General features: G+C 35.6%; 1 protein-coding gene across 3 annotated transcripts in view; it reads right to left on the bottom strand.

The window, feature by feature from the left end:
• LOC139962676 (protein lin-28 homolog A-like) overlaps positions 1-14,264 on the bottom strand; it is an 85,543-nt gene extending 71,279 nt beyond the window's left edge. The window contains exon 1 of one of the 3 annotated variants that reach the window (XM_071962850.1): positions 13,680-14,264. Coding sequence is in view for 2 of the 3 variants with exons in the window: in XM_071962852.1 (XP_071818953.1) it covers positions 3,359-3,377 (19 nt within the window). In the remaining variant the exon portion in view is untranslated. Of the gene's footprint in view, positions 1-3,358; positions 3,634-13,679 lie in introns of those variants that run through there. The other 2 variants (XM_071962853.1, XM_071962852.1) reach the window with 2 other exon arrangements.
• Positions 14,265-16,460: the final 2,196 nt, after the last annotated feature.

The raw sequence follows: 16,460 nt of genomic DNA, 5'->3' as shown, positions 1-16,460 counted from the left end.
AGTGACAATCATCGCAATTAAATATTCACTCCGAAATGAAATAGCTAAATGATCAAAGTTTAGATAGCTTTCAAATTGTCCAGGAAAGAGAGATATAGAGAGAGATGGGGGGGGGGGGGGAATAGACATGTTTATTAGATTGTGAAATCGAGACATTTTAAGAAGCTATTTTTTCGGAAACGAATTAATTAAAGCTTTCATACATCTTTATATAATTTCTCTTTTTTTTTCTTTTCTCTCTTTTTTTAAGGGGGGGGGGGTTATGATGAATGCAATTTCATCATTTCCCAGGTGATATTATAAAGCCTTGAGTAGTGAGTGAGCAGTGGTTACTTCACATATGACATTCGAAGAAGCTTACAGAAACTTGATACAGTGGTCAAGTGCATATCCACTTTGAGTTTTTGGCCTGAGGCTGACATATTTAGCTGGTAGAGTTAATAGCTCGATGTGAGATAGAGTGAGTCAAGTCTTTAACGCTTGGGACAATCGTCGGTGGTCAGTCCATGTGAATGACCATCCGAAGTTATAGGTATCAGTTCAAGGACATTCTTTGTTGCGCAGAAAGAACCTTGGCTTACTATATAGTGAGTGGTCAAGGTGTACATATTATGGCTTTTGATGTGAAGCAATGCGATGATAGAGATACAGTCTTAGATCTTAGCCACTGATACCTGTATCGTAAGAGACTTAAGCTCCGTTCATTGTATTGGTTACACTGTCACGAAGGTTTAAGATATAATGCATAAAAGGGGAGGGAAGTGGCCGGATGACTGGAGCTATAACATATGGTGAGGCTCTCACAGTATTAAGTGCAAAGTCTTGACGTTACAGGCATGGGGTACTTTTGAGGCGGTACTGTTAAGATACGGTACCTCGTGGAAAAGTCATCTCTGACATTTTGTCATTTGTTGCCCAAAATGTACCTCCACTGTTTTCGTGGAACTGGTATAGGCACACGAACGGGTATACGAATACAAGCCAGTTGGTATACGAAATTATTATATTGACGAACAATGTAACCACATTGGTTTCAATGATCATTAAACGCATAACTATTAATCTCTCCATCTTTTCTGTCTTTCAGTTTTATTAAAAGTTGATTTCAATCAACTTATTGTACAAGGAAAACTTATTGGAAAACGAAAAAATAATTAAGCTGGGCTCAAGGAAATTATACATAATAACAAACCCCGATTCCAATATAGAGTGAAGTCACTAATTCACCAGACTAAGAGTTGGAACCACTAAAAGATTTCGGTGCCTTAATTAATGATTTGTTGTTATTGTTTTGGTTTGTGTTGTTTGTTCGCATAAGTTTAACTTCTCGATTTCTCATTTTATATATATTTTTTTTATTTACTTATTTAAAATGAGATCAGTGAATTTGTCATCACCTGTTTTATTTTTCTTGTCAAATTATAATCAATTAATTATCTCTGTTCAGTCTCAAATTCTCAGGAAAATATTTATAATATAGAATATTTATAGAAGTGATATTCAATGTTCAAGAAATATCATGTTTCTGAATATACCAAAAAGGAATAGAACGATTGAAAGTATCTTTTAAATTGGTAGTAGTATCCAAATAGTGTTTTCTAAAAACAACATTATAGCCAGTTTTGGCATAGATCAAAGTAAAATATCGCTTCTTTCGACGTCAAAAACGACAAAAGTGAGCATAAAATAACTAGAAAATACAGCCTGGTTTTTTCTGGTACTTCATACAATAATTGTTTATATTCACATATAGTATTCATACAACATGGTAGATTATATTCGTTAAATATGTTCCTCTAAAAGTTGAGTCTACATCCCTTTCTCATATTTGTCGATTATGATGCCATATATTGTCATTGAATATAAATTAATACTAATATTGATTGTCCTATGTATAGGATCCACGAAATATTGACAATTGATTCAAATGTATTCATTGATCGCTCATTGACATAAAACCTTGGTTAAATATTTAGCAGGGGGGGGTCCAAGTTTGATCATTTGTAATTTTATCTTGAGTTAATATGTTATAGATTTGTGAAACAAGTACAGACCAAATGTAAGAGATTGCTTCCAATTTGGAATGTATACAGGTTGTTTTGATATTTTGTACGCCACGACTTTAGATTAATTTTTGTTTTTATCTTAATCGAGTACCAGTACATTTTCAATACTACATACCGAACTCAGTCAAGTCTACCAGGAAACAAAGAATGAAATAAATTAAATTAAACTGTGTCAATATAGATTAGGAACGTTTTCCTCTTCAATTAAAGAATACAAAAGACAATGAAGAATAAAACAATTATTGAGAATAATTACAGAAGTAATTAGCTTGTACCAACTGCCTCAACGTTTCAATATCGTTTCGTAACCCCACAATTTTTCGTTTCACACAAAATTGATCAAAAGGTACATTCTTACCAAGTAAGCAAATGTCAATTATTTATTTTATTTTATTTAAAAAAAAAATTTACATAGATTTTTTTCTTCCTCTGTTCTTGATTTTTAAGGTCTGTCTTATCAGTAATAAATATTAATAAATAGTAGTAGTAAAACAAGTTATAAATCATTTAAAATGGATGTAAATAGCATTCACTCACAATGTGAAAAGTGTGACGAAAAAAAGACGCATGTACACGATAAAAGCTGACAGGATAGCCTAGGCACTACGAAAACACTTTTCATAACCTGTATACTGTTAGGCTATATAGAATATGCATGTACAGAATATATTACGTATCCTGAGCATAGCTGCCCTTAAGAATTGTCCTCTTCACATTATGCGTCCAGTTCATTCGCTATTATCATTGATAATAAGTTACCATCGCCTAATTAATTATCATAACATACTTCCTTTCGAGTCACGTGGCCCTTCTTAAGTCCCATTTTGAAAAGTGTTGCTGGTAGACACTAGGCCTATATATATGTAGATATATATATATTTGTATGTAACTATAATTTCATACTGAATTTCTAACGAGAGGGAGAATATTTCAACATACAAACAGTAAAGATAACATGCAAAGTGAAGACACACATATCAGTTTAGACAGGACGTAGAACTAGGCTATGGGATGAAAGAAAACTTCGTGAAATATTGTAACCCCCCCCCCACACACACCCCGCCCCCACCGGCAAAAATATTGTTTTCTTGTTAAGTTGCCGGTCATTTTAGAAAATTAATTTAGCACAGCTATGGAGGAAGTGTATGAAGAATTCATTACAACTTTATTTCATACGTACAGAACTGTCACTGTAGTTATACGAAATTTGTTTAATTGATTAATTGAAGAAACGGTCAATTTAAACTATTTGTGTAATGTGATGTAAAAGTATAATGTAAATATGTACTTACCGACATCCTCACGCTCCATAATCAACAGCTGGAAACTCTCGTAAGGCCAAAAAAATATTTAAAAATACTTGTCGATGTATTCCATTTATCCAATAGGTTTGTTTGCATTCCGCCTGCCAATGAAACGACCTTAAACACCCTAATTGTCCGAACCAAAGAATTTTGTCCGAACGAGGTTGTTCACTATAAATTTACCACGCCATAGTGTGTATAGGGCTGAATTCGTTAGTCTTATGCGCGATTTGTAGGTCAATGTTTTATAATATAGGCTAGAACTGTGTATCGTGTGTGTATATAGGCTATGTATATATATATCTATATATCTACATCCAAGCTAATACACTCACTGTTTGGACTTAACTAGTAACGCGGCCACTTGCCTATAGAAGTGGTTCTACGAAGCAATTAGCCATTCTTATTCATATATGGTCATTGTCCGTTGGTTCGACTCGTGCCGTCCTGCTAGGGACAATATACGGTTATTTAGGACGAGTCCATATTTGTTAATTTAGCGGTGGTTTTAGTAGGCTAGAAGTAAGGCCTTGACCCCATATCAGAGCAGCGCATGTGCTACGGGAAAAAACGCGATTGCTTCTGGCGGCTGGCACAGTGAATATCCTGGTTGATGCCTCTTATCTCGTTCTTAAACGGTAGCAGGACATACTTCGCTGGCCTCTGTTCCGTTGAAAGAATTCTGTGGTAACCGCTTTGCAGTTGACTTTTTCCTATATAGGCCCATACATATATGTCTATCTATATATATCTATATATATGTATATGAAGGGCTATTTTTGATGGCCGGATTTTTCTTGAGCGGTCAATTCATTTACAACTCGTGCCAAACATTTCGCCGCCGGATAAGAGGTCAAATATGGGGATTCTTCGAAATGAATTGTTGTGCAGTGGTGGTCACGTTCAAACTTCAAGAAAATATTCATGAGGGTTTTTTTTTTCTTTTTTTTTCTCGAAACACGGTTTGTGTAACTATAGAAGTTTACATTTAAAAGCTTAATTTGTATGCGAGCTCAAATTCTCAAGTTACGGTAACTCGCATGCACCATGTTATTTAATAGGCTAATGAGCCTATACGTTTGGGGCAAACCACTCAAAACCTAGGCTACGTGTGTAATTAAACTTGGAAGTTCACTGAACCGTAGGGCAAAGTTAATTATTCAACCAGTTTAATAGGTGAGAGATCAATTGCTTTGTATATTGACACTTTTCCAGCCGATCGACCTCCACCGATGAAAATTTTTATCCCTGTGGGGTCTAAAATAGCCTGCCTACATAGAACGATATTAAGGACCAGCGGTATATACATCATACACCGATGTGCATATAATATTGAACTCTATAAGGTATATATTTACACTTGAGCAATATTAATTAGTGCAGGGACTGGACCTTTCAAGTGGCTGCAAAACAACATTGCACAAATATCGAGAAATATGAAGTACATTCCTAAGCTGATGACAAAGTTACAACGGAAAGGGCCTAGAGAAAAACATTTGGTCAAAAGTGCACGCCAATCTGTTTAAAAAAAAGAGGATGTTTTAATCTACAACAAATCCTACGTTGTAGTATATTATTATTATAAATAACAATTAAAAGTTACCGATGATCGATTTAAAATGAATTAGAAAGCGACAAAAATTATGGAAATCTTCTTCAACCGCAAACTCTTTTTTCTCCCGCCCCACCCTCCCCCTCCCACTCCCCCTGTCACGCTCAAAAAAGAAAACATATTCAGTGATGTATAGAGGGAATAAAATACGTCGTGATCTGCTATGTACTTCACACGAAAGGGAGTCGTTACGTCATCGATGTAAGTGTCTCATTTTACCCTTAAAAACAAATCGATTTCTGACTTGTAGAAGAATGCTCCGCGGTTTGTATCATTCCTTCATGCTGTCAATTGGAGACATAACACACATATATATATATATATATATATATATATATATATATATATGTGTGAACATATATACATATATGTATGTGTAAATTATATACATATATGAATGTGTACACGTTACAGCAATTGAGGGTTTTTGTTATTATTATTTTGTGGGGAAATCCCCTAAAGCGTGCCATTTACAACGCCTTTTGTTCAGGCGACCTTTGCCAGCGACCTCAAAGAATAAGAGGCGCTCATCGATATCTACAGGTATGAGATGACAAAAGCAGTGTTCACGGTACAATTGTATAAGAATGTCGAAGTCAAAAGAGAAGCGCATAGATGTAAATAAGACACTGATGCTGGAGGTATAGAAAACTTTTATCGGAATGCGTGAAGAGCGAAATAATAAGAAACGCAAATACACACATGCAGGTTCAAATAAATACTGATATCTATCTATATATATATATATATATATATATATATATATATATATATATAGTTATTATAGTTACATACACACATATATATATATATATATATATATATATATATATATATATATATATATATATATATATATATATATATATATATATATATATATATATAAATTCTTCGTGATTTATGATGAATCAATAATTTAATAGGCAATTAAAAAGCTTTGGCTTTGGCGGGAGACTTTCTGGTGAAGATAAAGTACTTTTTTAAACCAAAACAAAATCAAAATGCCTCGCAGCGCTAGAAGCTTTCTACGTTCGTTTTGGCGCCTTTTTTTGCTACCAGCATAGCTCTGTATTGCTTCAATATATTGAGATGGTCCTTGTATTCATTCTTAAGAGCCCTTCTAATAGACATGAAAATGACTCGATGATTCCAAGAGTTCGTAATATTAAACTGTATATAATAGTAGGCCTATATGATCACATCGCTACAATATATAAAATATTAAGTAAGTTGTGTCATAATAGTACACAGTTATCATATATTCATTTTTCTATTCCTGTTTTTATCTCTTTTCTTTGTATCTTTCTGTCTGTTTTTAATTTCCATATTTCGTTACATTGTCTTTCCCCCCCCCTCCCATATCTAGTAATTATCCTCCTTCTTCTTTGGGGGTGGGGTCGGGCGTGGGGACGGGGTGGGGATGGAGGGTTGCAGGTACTACAGAACAAAATCATTTACAAAGCTGGTACACAGGCCATTGTATCGACTGGGGGAATCAGAAAACTATTAAAGTATACGAGCCGAAAATATGCTAGACAGTCTAATAATGGTCACTAACTGATCGAACAACGGCAAACACTTAACTGCTATACCCTCTAAATATTTACGCTAAATCTTAGATGTTAAAAATTGGAATAATTTGAGGGATTCAAACAAGAGGGAATGCATACGGTATAATTTTTGGAAAATGTTAGCTATTTTTAAGCGTGATTAATATTTAAGAAACAATACTTGAGAATAACCAATGACATTTATTACAACGGTATGCTTATGTACGACTGGCTATCACCTATATGGACTGTAAGAAACAAAATATTGTATTTTTTCTCAACTTCCACTGATTTGGGTGTCACGACAACCCTCCCCCCCCCCAACCCACCCACCCACCCCACACCTTCTCCCACCCCAAACAGCGCACCTTCAGTTGAATTTTGTGTAAATAAGTCTCCACTTTACCAAACGTTTAATAAGTACCGTTTTATGAAGAAGAACAAAATTAACGATAAAAACAGCCAATTAAACATTTTAGTAAAAATGATTCACATTATCAAACATATGAGCTGAGAAATCTCTATGAATATTTAACATCTAAATATGAGTCCGAGTTGGAACGCGTGTAAACTAATTCTTTGTATTCATCGGTGCTTTAGATATATCTTTCTATTTTTAATCAGTTTTATTAATTCATTATCTGTGCAATAACTTAATTCGGCTACAAGACGAAGTTAAAATAGTAGACAAACAGAACTGCCAAAAGAAAATGATTCAAAACATAATAAAACACAGAAAAATAAATAAAAAAGATATTAAAATACTGAGAAAGTGCAGACATGCGAAATAATTTAATTTAAGCTGTATGTTTAATTAAGTTATATTACACATTTAATCAATTAATCTCTTAAGCTGCTAGAATATTTAATTAATTTTATAAACCTTACTATGGATGTTAACTTAACCAATTCAAGCATTAGTCAAAAGGAGAAAAAACACAAACATCGTATTAATAGCTACCGTATATTCCCAAAGATGTTGACAATTGCGACATGATAAGAAACAAGAAAAAAAAGTCTATACCGACTTAACAACTTATTTGTCGACGAACGTTTATGTAATCACTTAAAGAGATAATCCAAAGTTAATCGTTTCGAAGACAAATAGTCACAGGAAATCTGCTTTATACATTTATTTATTGCCACTGTAGAAAGAGAGAAGAGTACAAGGGAAAGGGGGTATACGACTACTTCGTATATATCCCACTTCACCCACATCACCCACTTCACCCACTTCCACCTCCATGCCACACACCCCCACCTACTACCGGTTATAAACAATAATCAGCCGTGGGTACGTTACGATACAGTGAAACGTAATTTTTATGAGGAGACAGGTAAGCGAGCTGCTAAAAACTAGGTATTAACTTAAAGTTGTCGTCCAACGCTCGACCTCGAAAATCTGCTTGACTTAACGAATGGATTTTGCTGATTGCTAAAAATAATAGGACGATATAACGAGGGCTGAGGAAGATCTACCCCCCCCCACCCCACCCACCCACCCACACTCACACTTCCTTCCCATCTCCTGTGTTCTCAAACCCCACCGATGAATTAACGAGGCAAGTATAAATCTTAGCAACGCGCAGGCGAAAGTATAGGCGAGTAGCCCGGGAAAGATCTGCCTCGTGGGCTAGGATAAGGAACTCGTATTTTTTATTCATGAGAAATTTATACCGACCCCCCCCCCCCCCAACCACCCACACCTCCCACCTTCGGAAAGATAAGCTATACCTTTACCAATGAAGAAAATTACGCTATATCAGGCCCGTAAGCTGGCCGGGGCGTGTCAACCCCCCCCCCCCCCCATCCTGCAGACGACTTAAACCAACCCACCCCCCCCCCGCCATAACTCATCTGACCCACCTTCATGTGTACAAAAGGTTCACAAGTTACAGGACTCGAGTATTGTGCCCCACCTTAAGTTCCACGACAACTCGTAATTCCTGGCTACGGGCCTGCGCTTTATCATGCAACCAATAGGAATATGCCGGTCATTTTGTACTGATGGTATCCTTTCTGAGGGAATTTTCGCCTTATATACGTATATGGACAGCTCGACTGTCAATTAAAACACTTCAATTCGTAATTAACTTCCGGTTTCTTCCGACAAGCCTGGCAATGAACGTATAAAGGGCAATAAACTTAAACTGTCAGTATGACACGGTAGTAATATATTAAACATACGATGTATCGCTTTAACAGATGTCCCTATCATGCAATGACCTAATCCTGGAGTACGCGATTTCAATACCAGACGATTGATGTTAAGGACTGTAAAAACAGTGAACGAGTACAATATATATCTATCTATATATATATATATATATATATATATATATATATATATATATATATATATATATATATATATATATATATATATATATATATATATCTATATATATATATATATATATCTATATATATATATATATATATATATATATATATATAGATATATATATATATATATATATATATATATATATAGATATATATATATATATATATATATATACACACACACACACACAAACACACACATATCATCAATGCCATCAATGCGTTAAGGTCCATATAAGGTTAAACACAACAATACCCACAATATTATCAGAATACACAGGGAGCTCGTTCGTTGTTGATTCAGTACAGTTATTTTCGAAAAATCGAGTTTTAAGAATGTCGGTCGCATTAAGCCTACTTGTTTCACTTTCCTATAATGTAAATGTATTAATCAATTCTACACAATATGTAGATAAAACAGTTGGGTTTACAAGATGTTTTGCCACGACACAAGCAAACAAAGAGAAATGGCCATTTCGAATGACTTTCCTTTTCCACCTGAAGTTAACCTTAATGAGAGCACTAAAACGACCGAAGTAAAAGTGAAAGTGTTTCACTATTTTACATTCCTACATTGTTTTGTTTGCGGGGGGGGGGGGGGGGGGTTGACATACATTGTGTATACATTTTGCACACAGGTACAACCAATTACATACACGCTGAACAAATACATAGGATACCACAAGTAATATGTCAGAAGTTAGCGAATATTGTTCATAATCATACTTCCGGCAAGCCTGATGTATCGGAAACAAGCGCGTATTGTACAGTATAATAATTATAGGCTTAAAACATGTGTACAAAAAAAACGGCTTTTCAACTTTACAAAGCAAACGTCTCAAGAAATTACGTGAATATTCGTCATTGAACAAGTAATGAGTGGAGTCCCCAGACATTTAATTGTGGGGGAGGGGAGGGGTTGGGGTGGGGGCACACCAGATTGAGAGTAACATTTGGGCAGGAGGCACAGAACTTGGGATCGGCAAGTTGGCGCCTACGACGTCAGGTGCGAGCACGCGGCGCGAAACCACGTCGGCGTGGGATCAAGAGGTCCGGCATAGGGCCCAGGGTTGAAGTCAATTGGACGAGGCCTCCCTAAAGCTTTGCGGTTTTCATCGTTTCAAGAGTTGATATCAACTCCAAATGTATAGAAGATTGGAGATAGACATAAGTTTATTAAAGTTCACCTCTGTTTCTCTTTTGACATGGACCATAATGGGGGGGGGGGGGCGCAAGTGCACTCCGCGGGTCGCATACATTTTGTACGGCCCCACGAGGTTTTCGTGACCATGTTAATGCGGCCCGCAGAATCAAATAATACGGCGAGATAAAACTTGGCATATGGGTGTACCGTTGGTAAAGAGGTTAAGGGGCTACTCGTGCATGATTGGCGCTGGACAATGCCCATTTACAAGTTACCTTTTAATATTACATAGTATTTGTGATTATTTCACGGGAGTACGAACATCAGTAAGTGAAGTGACTTCGCGGATTGGGAACAAAATGTGTCCCGCAAGATTCATCATATGCAAACACGTGACATTAACAAATGTTGATGGTTGCATGGGTTTGCTACTATTTGAGCAATATTCTTGAAAGATTTGACAAAAAGTTAGCTGAATTAGTGACGACGAAAACGCAAACGTCTGTTTTAAATAAAGAAGAAGATATTTTCGGAGGCAAAAAGTTGATTTTGTCGAAGAAAATTGGCCTTACATATTCACTCTATAGGTCAAAACCATATCATGATAGTTTGATTTGATCTCGAAGATATGATTTTTTTTTTGGGGGGGGGGGCAACTGTCGGCTAAGAAATTTATGAATGAATATTTATAGCGTTTATAAAAAGATATAACTGTGGACATCGGTGAATATAAAACTGTTTAAGATTTCTCTCTCTTCCCGAGTCGACCAAACACCACCAAGTATAGCGAACCAGACTTATATAGGTACAATTATGCACACGAGATGACTTATACAAGGAAAAGGAATACAATTTGACGACGGGAGCTTCAATGACGTCACAGACCACCCACCGTGTCGTATTTCGTGAAGTACTGAAGGGTTTGATATTATGATCTGACAGACATAATTTACATTTCAATCAACCATATCTAAGTATAGTTACGAGATACTGAGATGGTGATCTATAATGTGATATATATGAGGTATATATATGCAGGAGTACATATTAATGTTGCCTTTACGTTGATTCGGGGGTATGGGTGGGGGTGGGGGTGGGGGAGATACGTTCTCACAATTTTCTCAGAGTTTTGGGATAATGTCGACAAAGTTGTGGCATGCATGGCAGTCTTCAAACACCAATTAAGGGTTATAGTATAACAGTGAAAGCTATACCAAAAAACAACAATATTTAGGTTATATTAGCTTGATCAGTTAAAAATCGATTCAAATAGTGAAACGATATTAATTTTTTTTTGAATATTTCAGTTTCTGAATAAATGTGGTGGTTATTAGCAATAAAATATACTACAATGAAATGTATCCGAATGTCCACAAAATGTTGCGGATCGAATCTAATTTATCTGCATCGCATCAAAACCGTCCTTTCGTGAAATCTCAAAGGTTGAGTGATCAATTGATTTTAATCATAATTTGAGCAATTGTTTGATACTATTTTGAAATTTCAAACAAAAAAGAACTTTTGTTTTCTAAGGAGTAAAACTTCACGTAAGTTATAAATTATACAGTAAACAAATACGTAACCTACTATGTGCGTTTGACAAAGTTAATTTTACAAAACAGCGAATATTGCAAGGAATTAATTCCATTATACCTGTATTGCAGTGTTTACAATGTCTATTTGGCAAACACACCCACGCAGAACAAAAAACTGATGTTAATAGTTCGAATCCTGTTCTAGCCATAAATAATCTTTGCTCTTGTCAACAACAACAAATATCCAACAAGAAAATTTGATTTTCGAAGAGGGTACACAATACAAATATGTGAGACAATCGTACTTATTAGGTTATAACTATAGGACATTTTGGATTAAAAATTCCGAAATTAATAACTTTATTGTTGTCATGTTACTGTATAAGTACAATATGTAGTACTATTTACATATAACTATGAAATATCATAATGATTTTTCTTAATTGTTTTTTTCTTAGGGGAGGGTGTACTCTAATGTATGGTTTAATTTGTTGTACGCTCGACAAGATTTTAGGACAAGATAAGGTATCAGTTTATATATTAGGTTACATTTACAACCATGTACAAACTATATGTACAATATATGCAGGTTTGTATCTGTACGCCTGCATATATATATATTTATATGCATACACGATTGCTTAGCTCTGTTTAGCTGGTTTCGGATATGTTAGAATTATAAACTGATGACCACTGAACACTGACGGTCAGTGGAATAAATCAACAGTGAATGTATATTAAGCCTGTATGCCCAATCCTGCAACAGGTTCTTCAAAAGTCTTTCAAAGACAGCCCTTTCTAAGCGAAAAGTATATAATCTTTAAATTTTATGCCACAGTTGTTTTAATTTCAAAATGTGGAGGTGACGCCTGCGACCCCCCCCCCCCCCCCGCCCAAGTCCCCCACTGACTCCCACTGCGCATATCCTGCATGTAAGTCTTCTTTTTTACTTACTAACATGCTACACACATTACTACATATTAATACCACAAATATAATACTTCAAGGATCTAGGGTTTCATAACTTATAGTTGTTATCGTTCGTTCGTTCAACGTATAGTTGATCTGTCGTATACGTCCGCACAACACGTAGGATTTATTGCTGACACTGTATATGCATAATGTAATTATGAATGATATTTATATAACATCATATTTATACCGGTACCACGAGAAAACAAAAATTTACTCGTAAACATGGGCACTTTGTATAAAATGCATGCCTGCAGAGTGTAATTATAGAAATGATATACGGTAGCTCTTGTACAATCAAAAGTACATATACACAGCATATGCGTATAGAAAGGCCTTCGTGCATGATCATGGTGCTGATCTATACGCATATAAACTATAGTCTCCTATGATAATCTACGGTCGGCATTTTAGTCAGCTCCCCAAATATGGAGCCGTACAAGTTGAATGTGGTTTTTACGACGTATATGAACTCTCAAATTCCGGTTCGGACATGGTAATGTATAGAGTCCAGTTTCTTACTTCCATGTACGGCCTAAACATTTTCGTATCGGTACATCAGTTTGAGTAGAAGTATCATGTATCGGAAACGTTCGAGAAGAACGAACAAACAAATATGAAGTTTCCGAATTCCAAAATTCTTCTCTTTCCGGTTACCCAAAAAATCATCTCTTCTGCGATAGACTTCCTTATTTAATACTGTAGATAGGCAAACCATACGTTAGTGTGATACAGTATACACAATAGCGACTTAGTATGTTTTGCATAATAAGTGTTAAAAACGGCTTGTGGAATTATAACTATTCAGTAGGCAATTGAACTATACTGATGTTACACATGCCATGGCTTCATAGAAAAACCTCAATGCACTAAATTGTTCACGTAACTTCGATAGCATTGCGTGTCATTGAAAACATGTTTATTTGCAACGTGGAAACCAAACTCACAATGCATTCCCAAAGGTTCCCTAAAAATGACAAAACCACAACATAGCAGTAGGCCTTCTACTGCTGGTATGCTCACAGTTTGGGCAATCCGCGGTTATAGCAAACTGATACTTTTTACTACGAGGCCTATATATTGCTTCACCTTACGCATTACATCGGCAACAGCTGACCTTATTGCTAGGCCTATACCAGTAACCTACCTATTTTCTCGGCCATGTAACTCCCACCTTCTTAGCCGTTCACCCTCTGCCATTCGGTCGTTCCTTCCATGCACGATCCGCCCCAAACTGGAGAAGAAACCTGTCCTTTAAATTCCTGTCAATTTTGTCGAATCCAAGTTTTTAGCCCGTTCCTGAGGTTTCTTATCTGTCCGTTTTTTTTCGTTTACCTTTTTTTTTTTCTCTCTCTCTTTTCTCGTCAAACGTATGCCACTTTTTAATGTAGTGTTACTGATACTAGTGATAGGTCCCTGTGATCAGCTGTTAGCGTGTGCGCTTGATGCACACTGCCCTAAGAGATATATCCCTGGTTGGCTAGCTGAGCTACGCATACATTCACAGCAAAGAAAAAAAGACCGCGGGATCATCCGCTGTGAATCTTTCCATTTTCAAATAGTGCGCTTCTCAGTGTGTCGTCGTGTGGCCTTTGATGATTATTATGTGCGGTATAGGCTAAGTCTTGTCAAAAGAGAAAAAAAGACCGGATGTTTTGTCTTATTGTAAAGCATTATAAACGTTGAACAGTAGGCCTAGTATCAGCACAGGGTAAGATTTCAGTCAGGACTTTTAATTCTATACCATCGACCCCTCATTGAAATATTATTCCGTTACGCATCGGGAATTGTCATCTATTTCGACCGTCCAATCACATTGCAATAAGAATCTTTCACCGCAATTCATCAATGTGGCTTATCCCCCCCTCCATAATAGCGAAGAATTTCAACTATTAGATGATGTAGGTTTACGTTACAAGTCGTTCCTTTCTTTTGATAGCTATATATACATACATATACACATATATATTATATATATATATATATATATATATATATATAGCCTATATACATACGTTTTGGCACATCCTCAACGAAGCGGAAGCGGCACATGGTTATTGAAATATTTACGGGCCCAGAAGCCTATGTTAATATATTTTAATGAGGCATAATGTATTGCTATATATACGTTGTTTTTCATCGTGGCAAGACAGCGGTTAATAATATCTTAGCGTTCAGCGATGCGTACTAATGTAGAATGATTTCTTAGGTTCGGAAGTGGCTGAGTATATAGTTGGCAGTGTTCGTGAACGCTAGACTTAAGGAACTTTATTTATTGGGAATCATATATATATAAAATTAAATTATATAAAATGTGTTTTTGGAATGGAATATTAGTATTATTATTTTTTTTCTATTTTTCTCTTTTTGCTTTTGTCTTCTTTGTTCTTCTTTACTTGTTCTTTTTTCTTTTGTTATTTTGCTTAATTCTGGACGGCTTTCTTTTCAGTTTTTTTGTATTGTTACCTTTTAATTTCCTTTTCTTTTGTTTTCTTTTGTTATCTCGTCAATTATTTGCTTTTCTATTAGATTAAAAAGTCACTCATTTACAGTCTCAATTTATCAAACCTTCATTTACAATTTATTCTAGAATACACAATCGAGGAAATAATTTATAGAAAATTAGGAATAAAAACAACATAAAATATGCAAATGTCACAAATGTAATAATTTTCAACAAATGTACACATTAGTAAAAAAAAACTTGTATAACAAAGTATCAAATAGAACTGTTAACCTTCCATATTGATTGATTGATTGATCTATTGCGTAACAGTAGAATACACAATAGACTCTACGGTACATTTTGAGGGTACTTATAGACCTGCACGATTCGTTTGAAATAATCAACACAACAACATCAAGATGAAGGAAACCTTGACTGTTTCCATGGAAACTGATTCCGTTCAATGACCATCTGAGCGGTCAACTTGTCAGTTCAACTTGTCAACAGAAATGCGCAGAATGTAAAAGAAGAAGAATAAGAAGAAGAATAAATTTTCATGGAATATGTACAAATTTGCAAAAAACGACTGTTAATTAGTCCAGTGTCCGCGGTGCTCTGTCCAAAGCCGATATTCATATCATTCGAGATCAATGGTTTGCTACTGATGGTGACTGTCTTTTCAAAGGCTCACGAAAAGTGGAAAATACTTTTTTGCATTTCATGATTTTTGTAATCCATACTATTTGTGAGCCTATAGCACTTTTCTTTTCTTGTTTTTGCCAAAGAGATTGTCTTATACAAATATAAATCTAATTATGACGGGAAAATGAGATTTGTCATTTTGAATGCAAGTATATAGCAGTACTGGAATTAACTGGACGTTTTTCATGTATAGGCAACGCCATTATATACCGCAATTTCTGCTCGTTGCCATGGCGACAATGGCGCCTCGATTTCATGACGTCACGATAAGAATGACCTTTCACAAGTCCATTGGTATTTTGTTTACCTACATATGCTCTATTGCACGTTAACAGATCGGCAGAACTGCCCCCTCCCACCTCACCCTCAATTCCTTCCAACTTGCAGGCAAAAGTGCACACAATTATCAAAAACTTTCCTGGCTACTTTTGACCATGTCAATGTTTTTCCCAGACATAGCAGCAAATTGTTCGAGGTTGGCCGACAATTGTATTAAACTTACCAAATTTTGCTCAAACTAAGACTGCAATTGATCAAATAAAATATGCAACCCACTATTGTTCACCATATGAATATTAATGAATAGGTAATTAAAGAATCAATCCTAAAGATTTCGTCGTCCGAAGACTTTTCATATGTTAGAAATCAACTGACACAATCCCGTGGATAAAGCAAAATGGATATTTTTCCCCCTTCATAAATGCTCGACTTTTAAAATCAAACTTTTCTTTTCAAGCTACATTCTTAATTCTCAGAGTGTAAGACATTCACTCTTTGTTG

Source organism: Apostichopus japonicus, chromosome 21, assembly GCF_037975245.1.
Source record: "Apostichopus japonicus isolate 1M-3 chromosome 21, ASM3797524v1, whole genome shotgun sequence".
NCBI lineage: Eukaryota > Metazoa > Echinodermata > Holothuroidea > Aspidochirotida > Stichopodidae > Apostichopus > Apostichopus japonicus.
The sequence above is the reverse complement of the archived record's forward strand: the minus strand, read 5'-3'. Positions and strand labels throughout refer to the sequence as shown.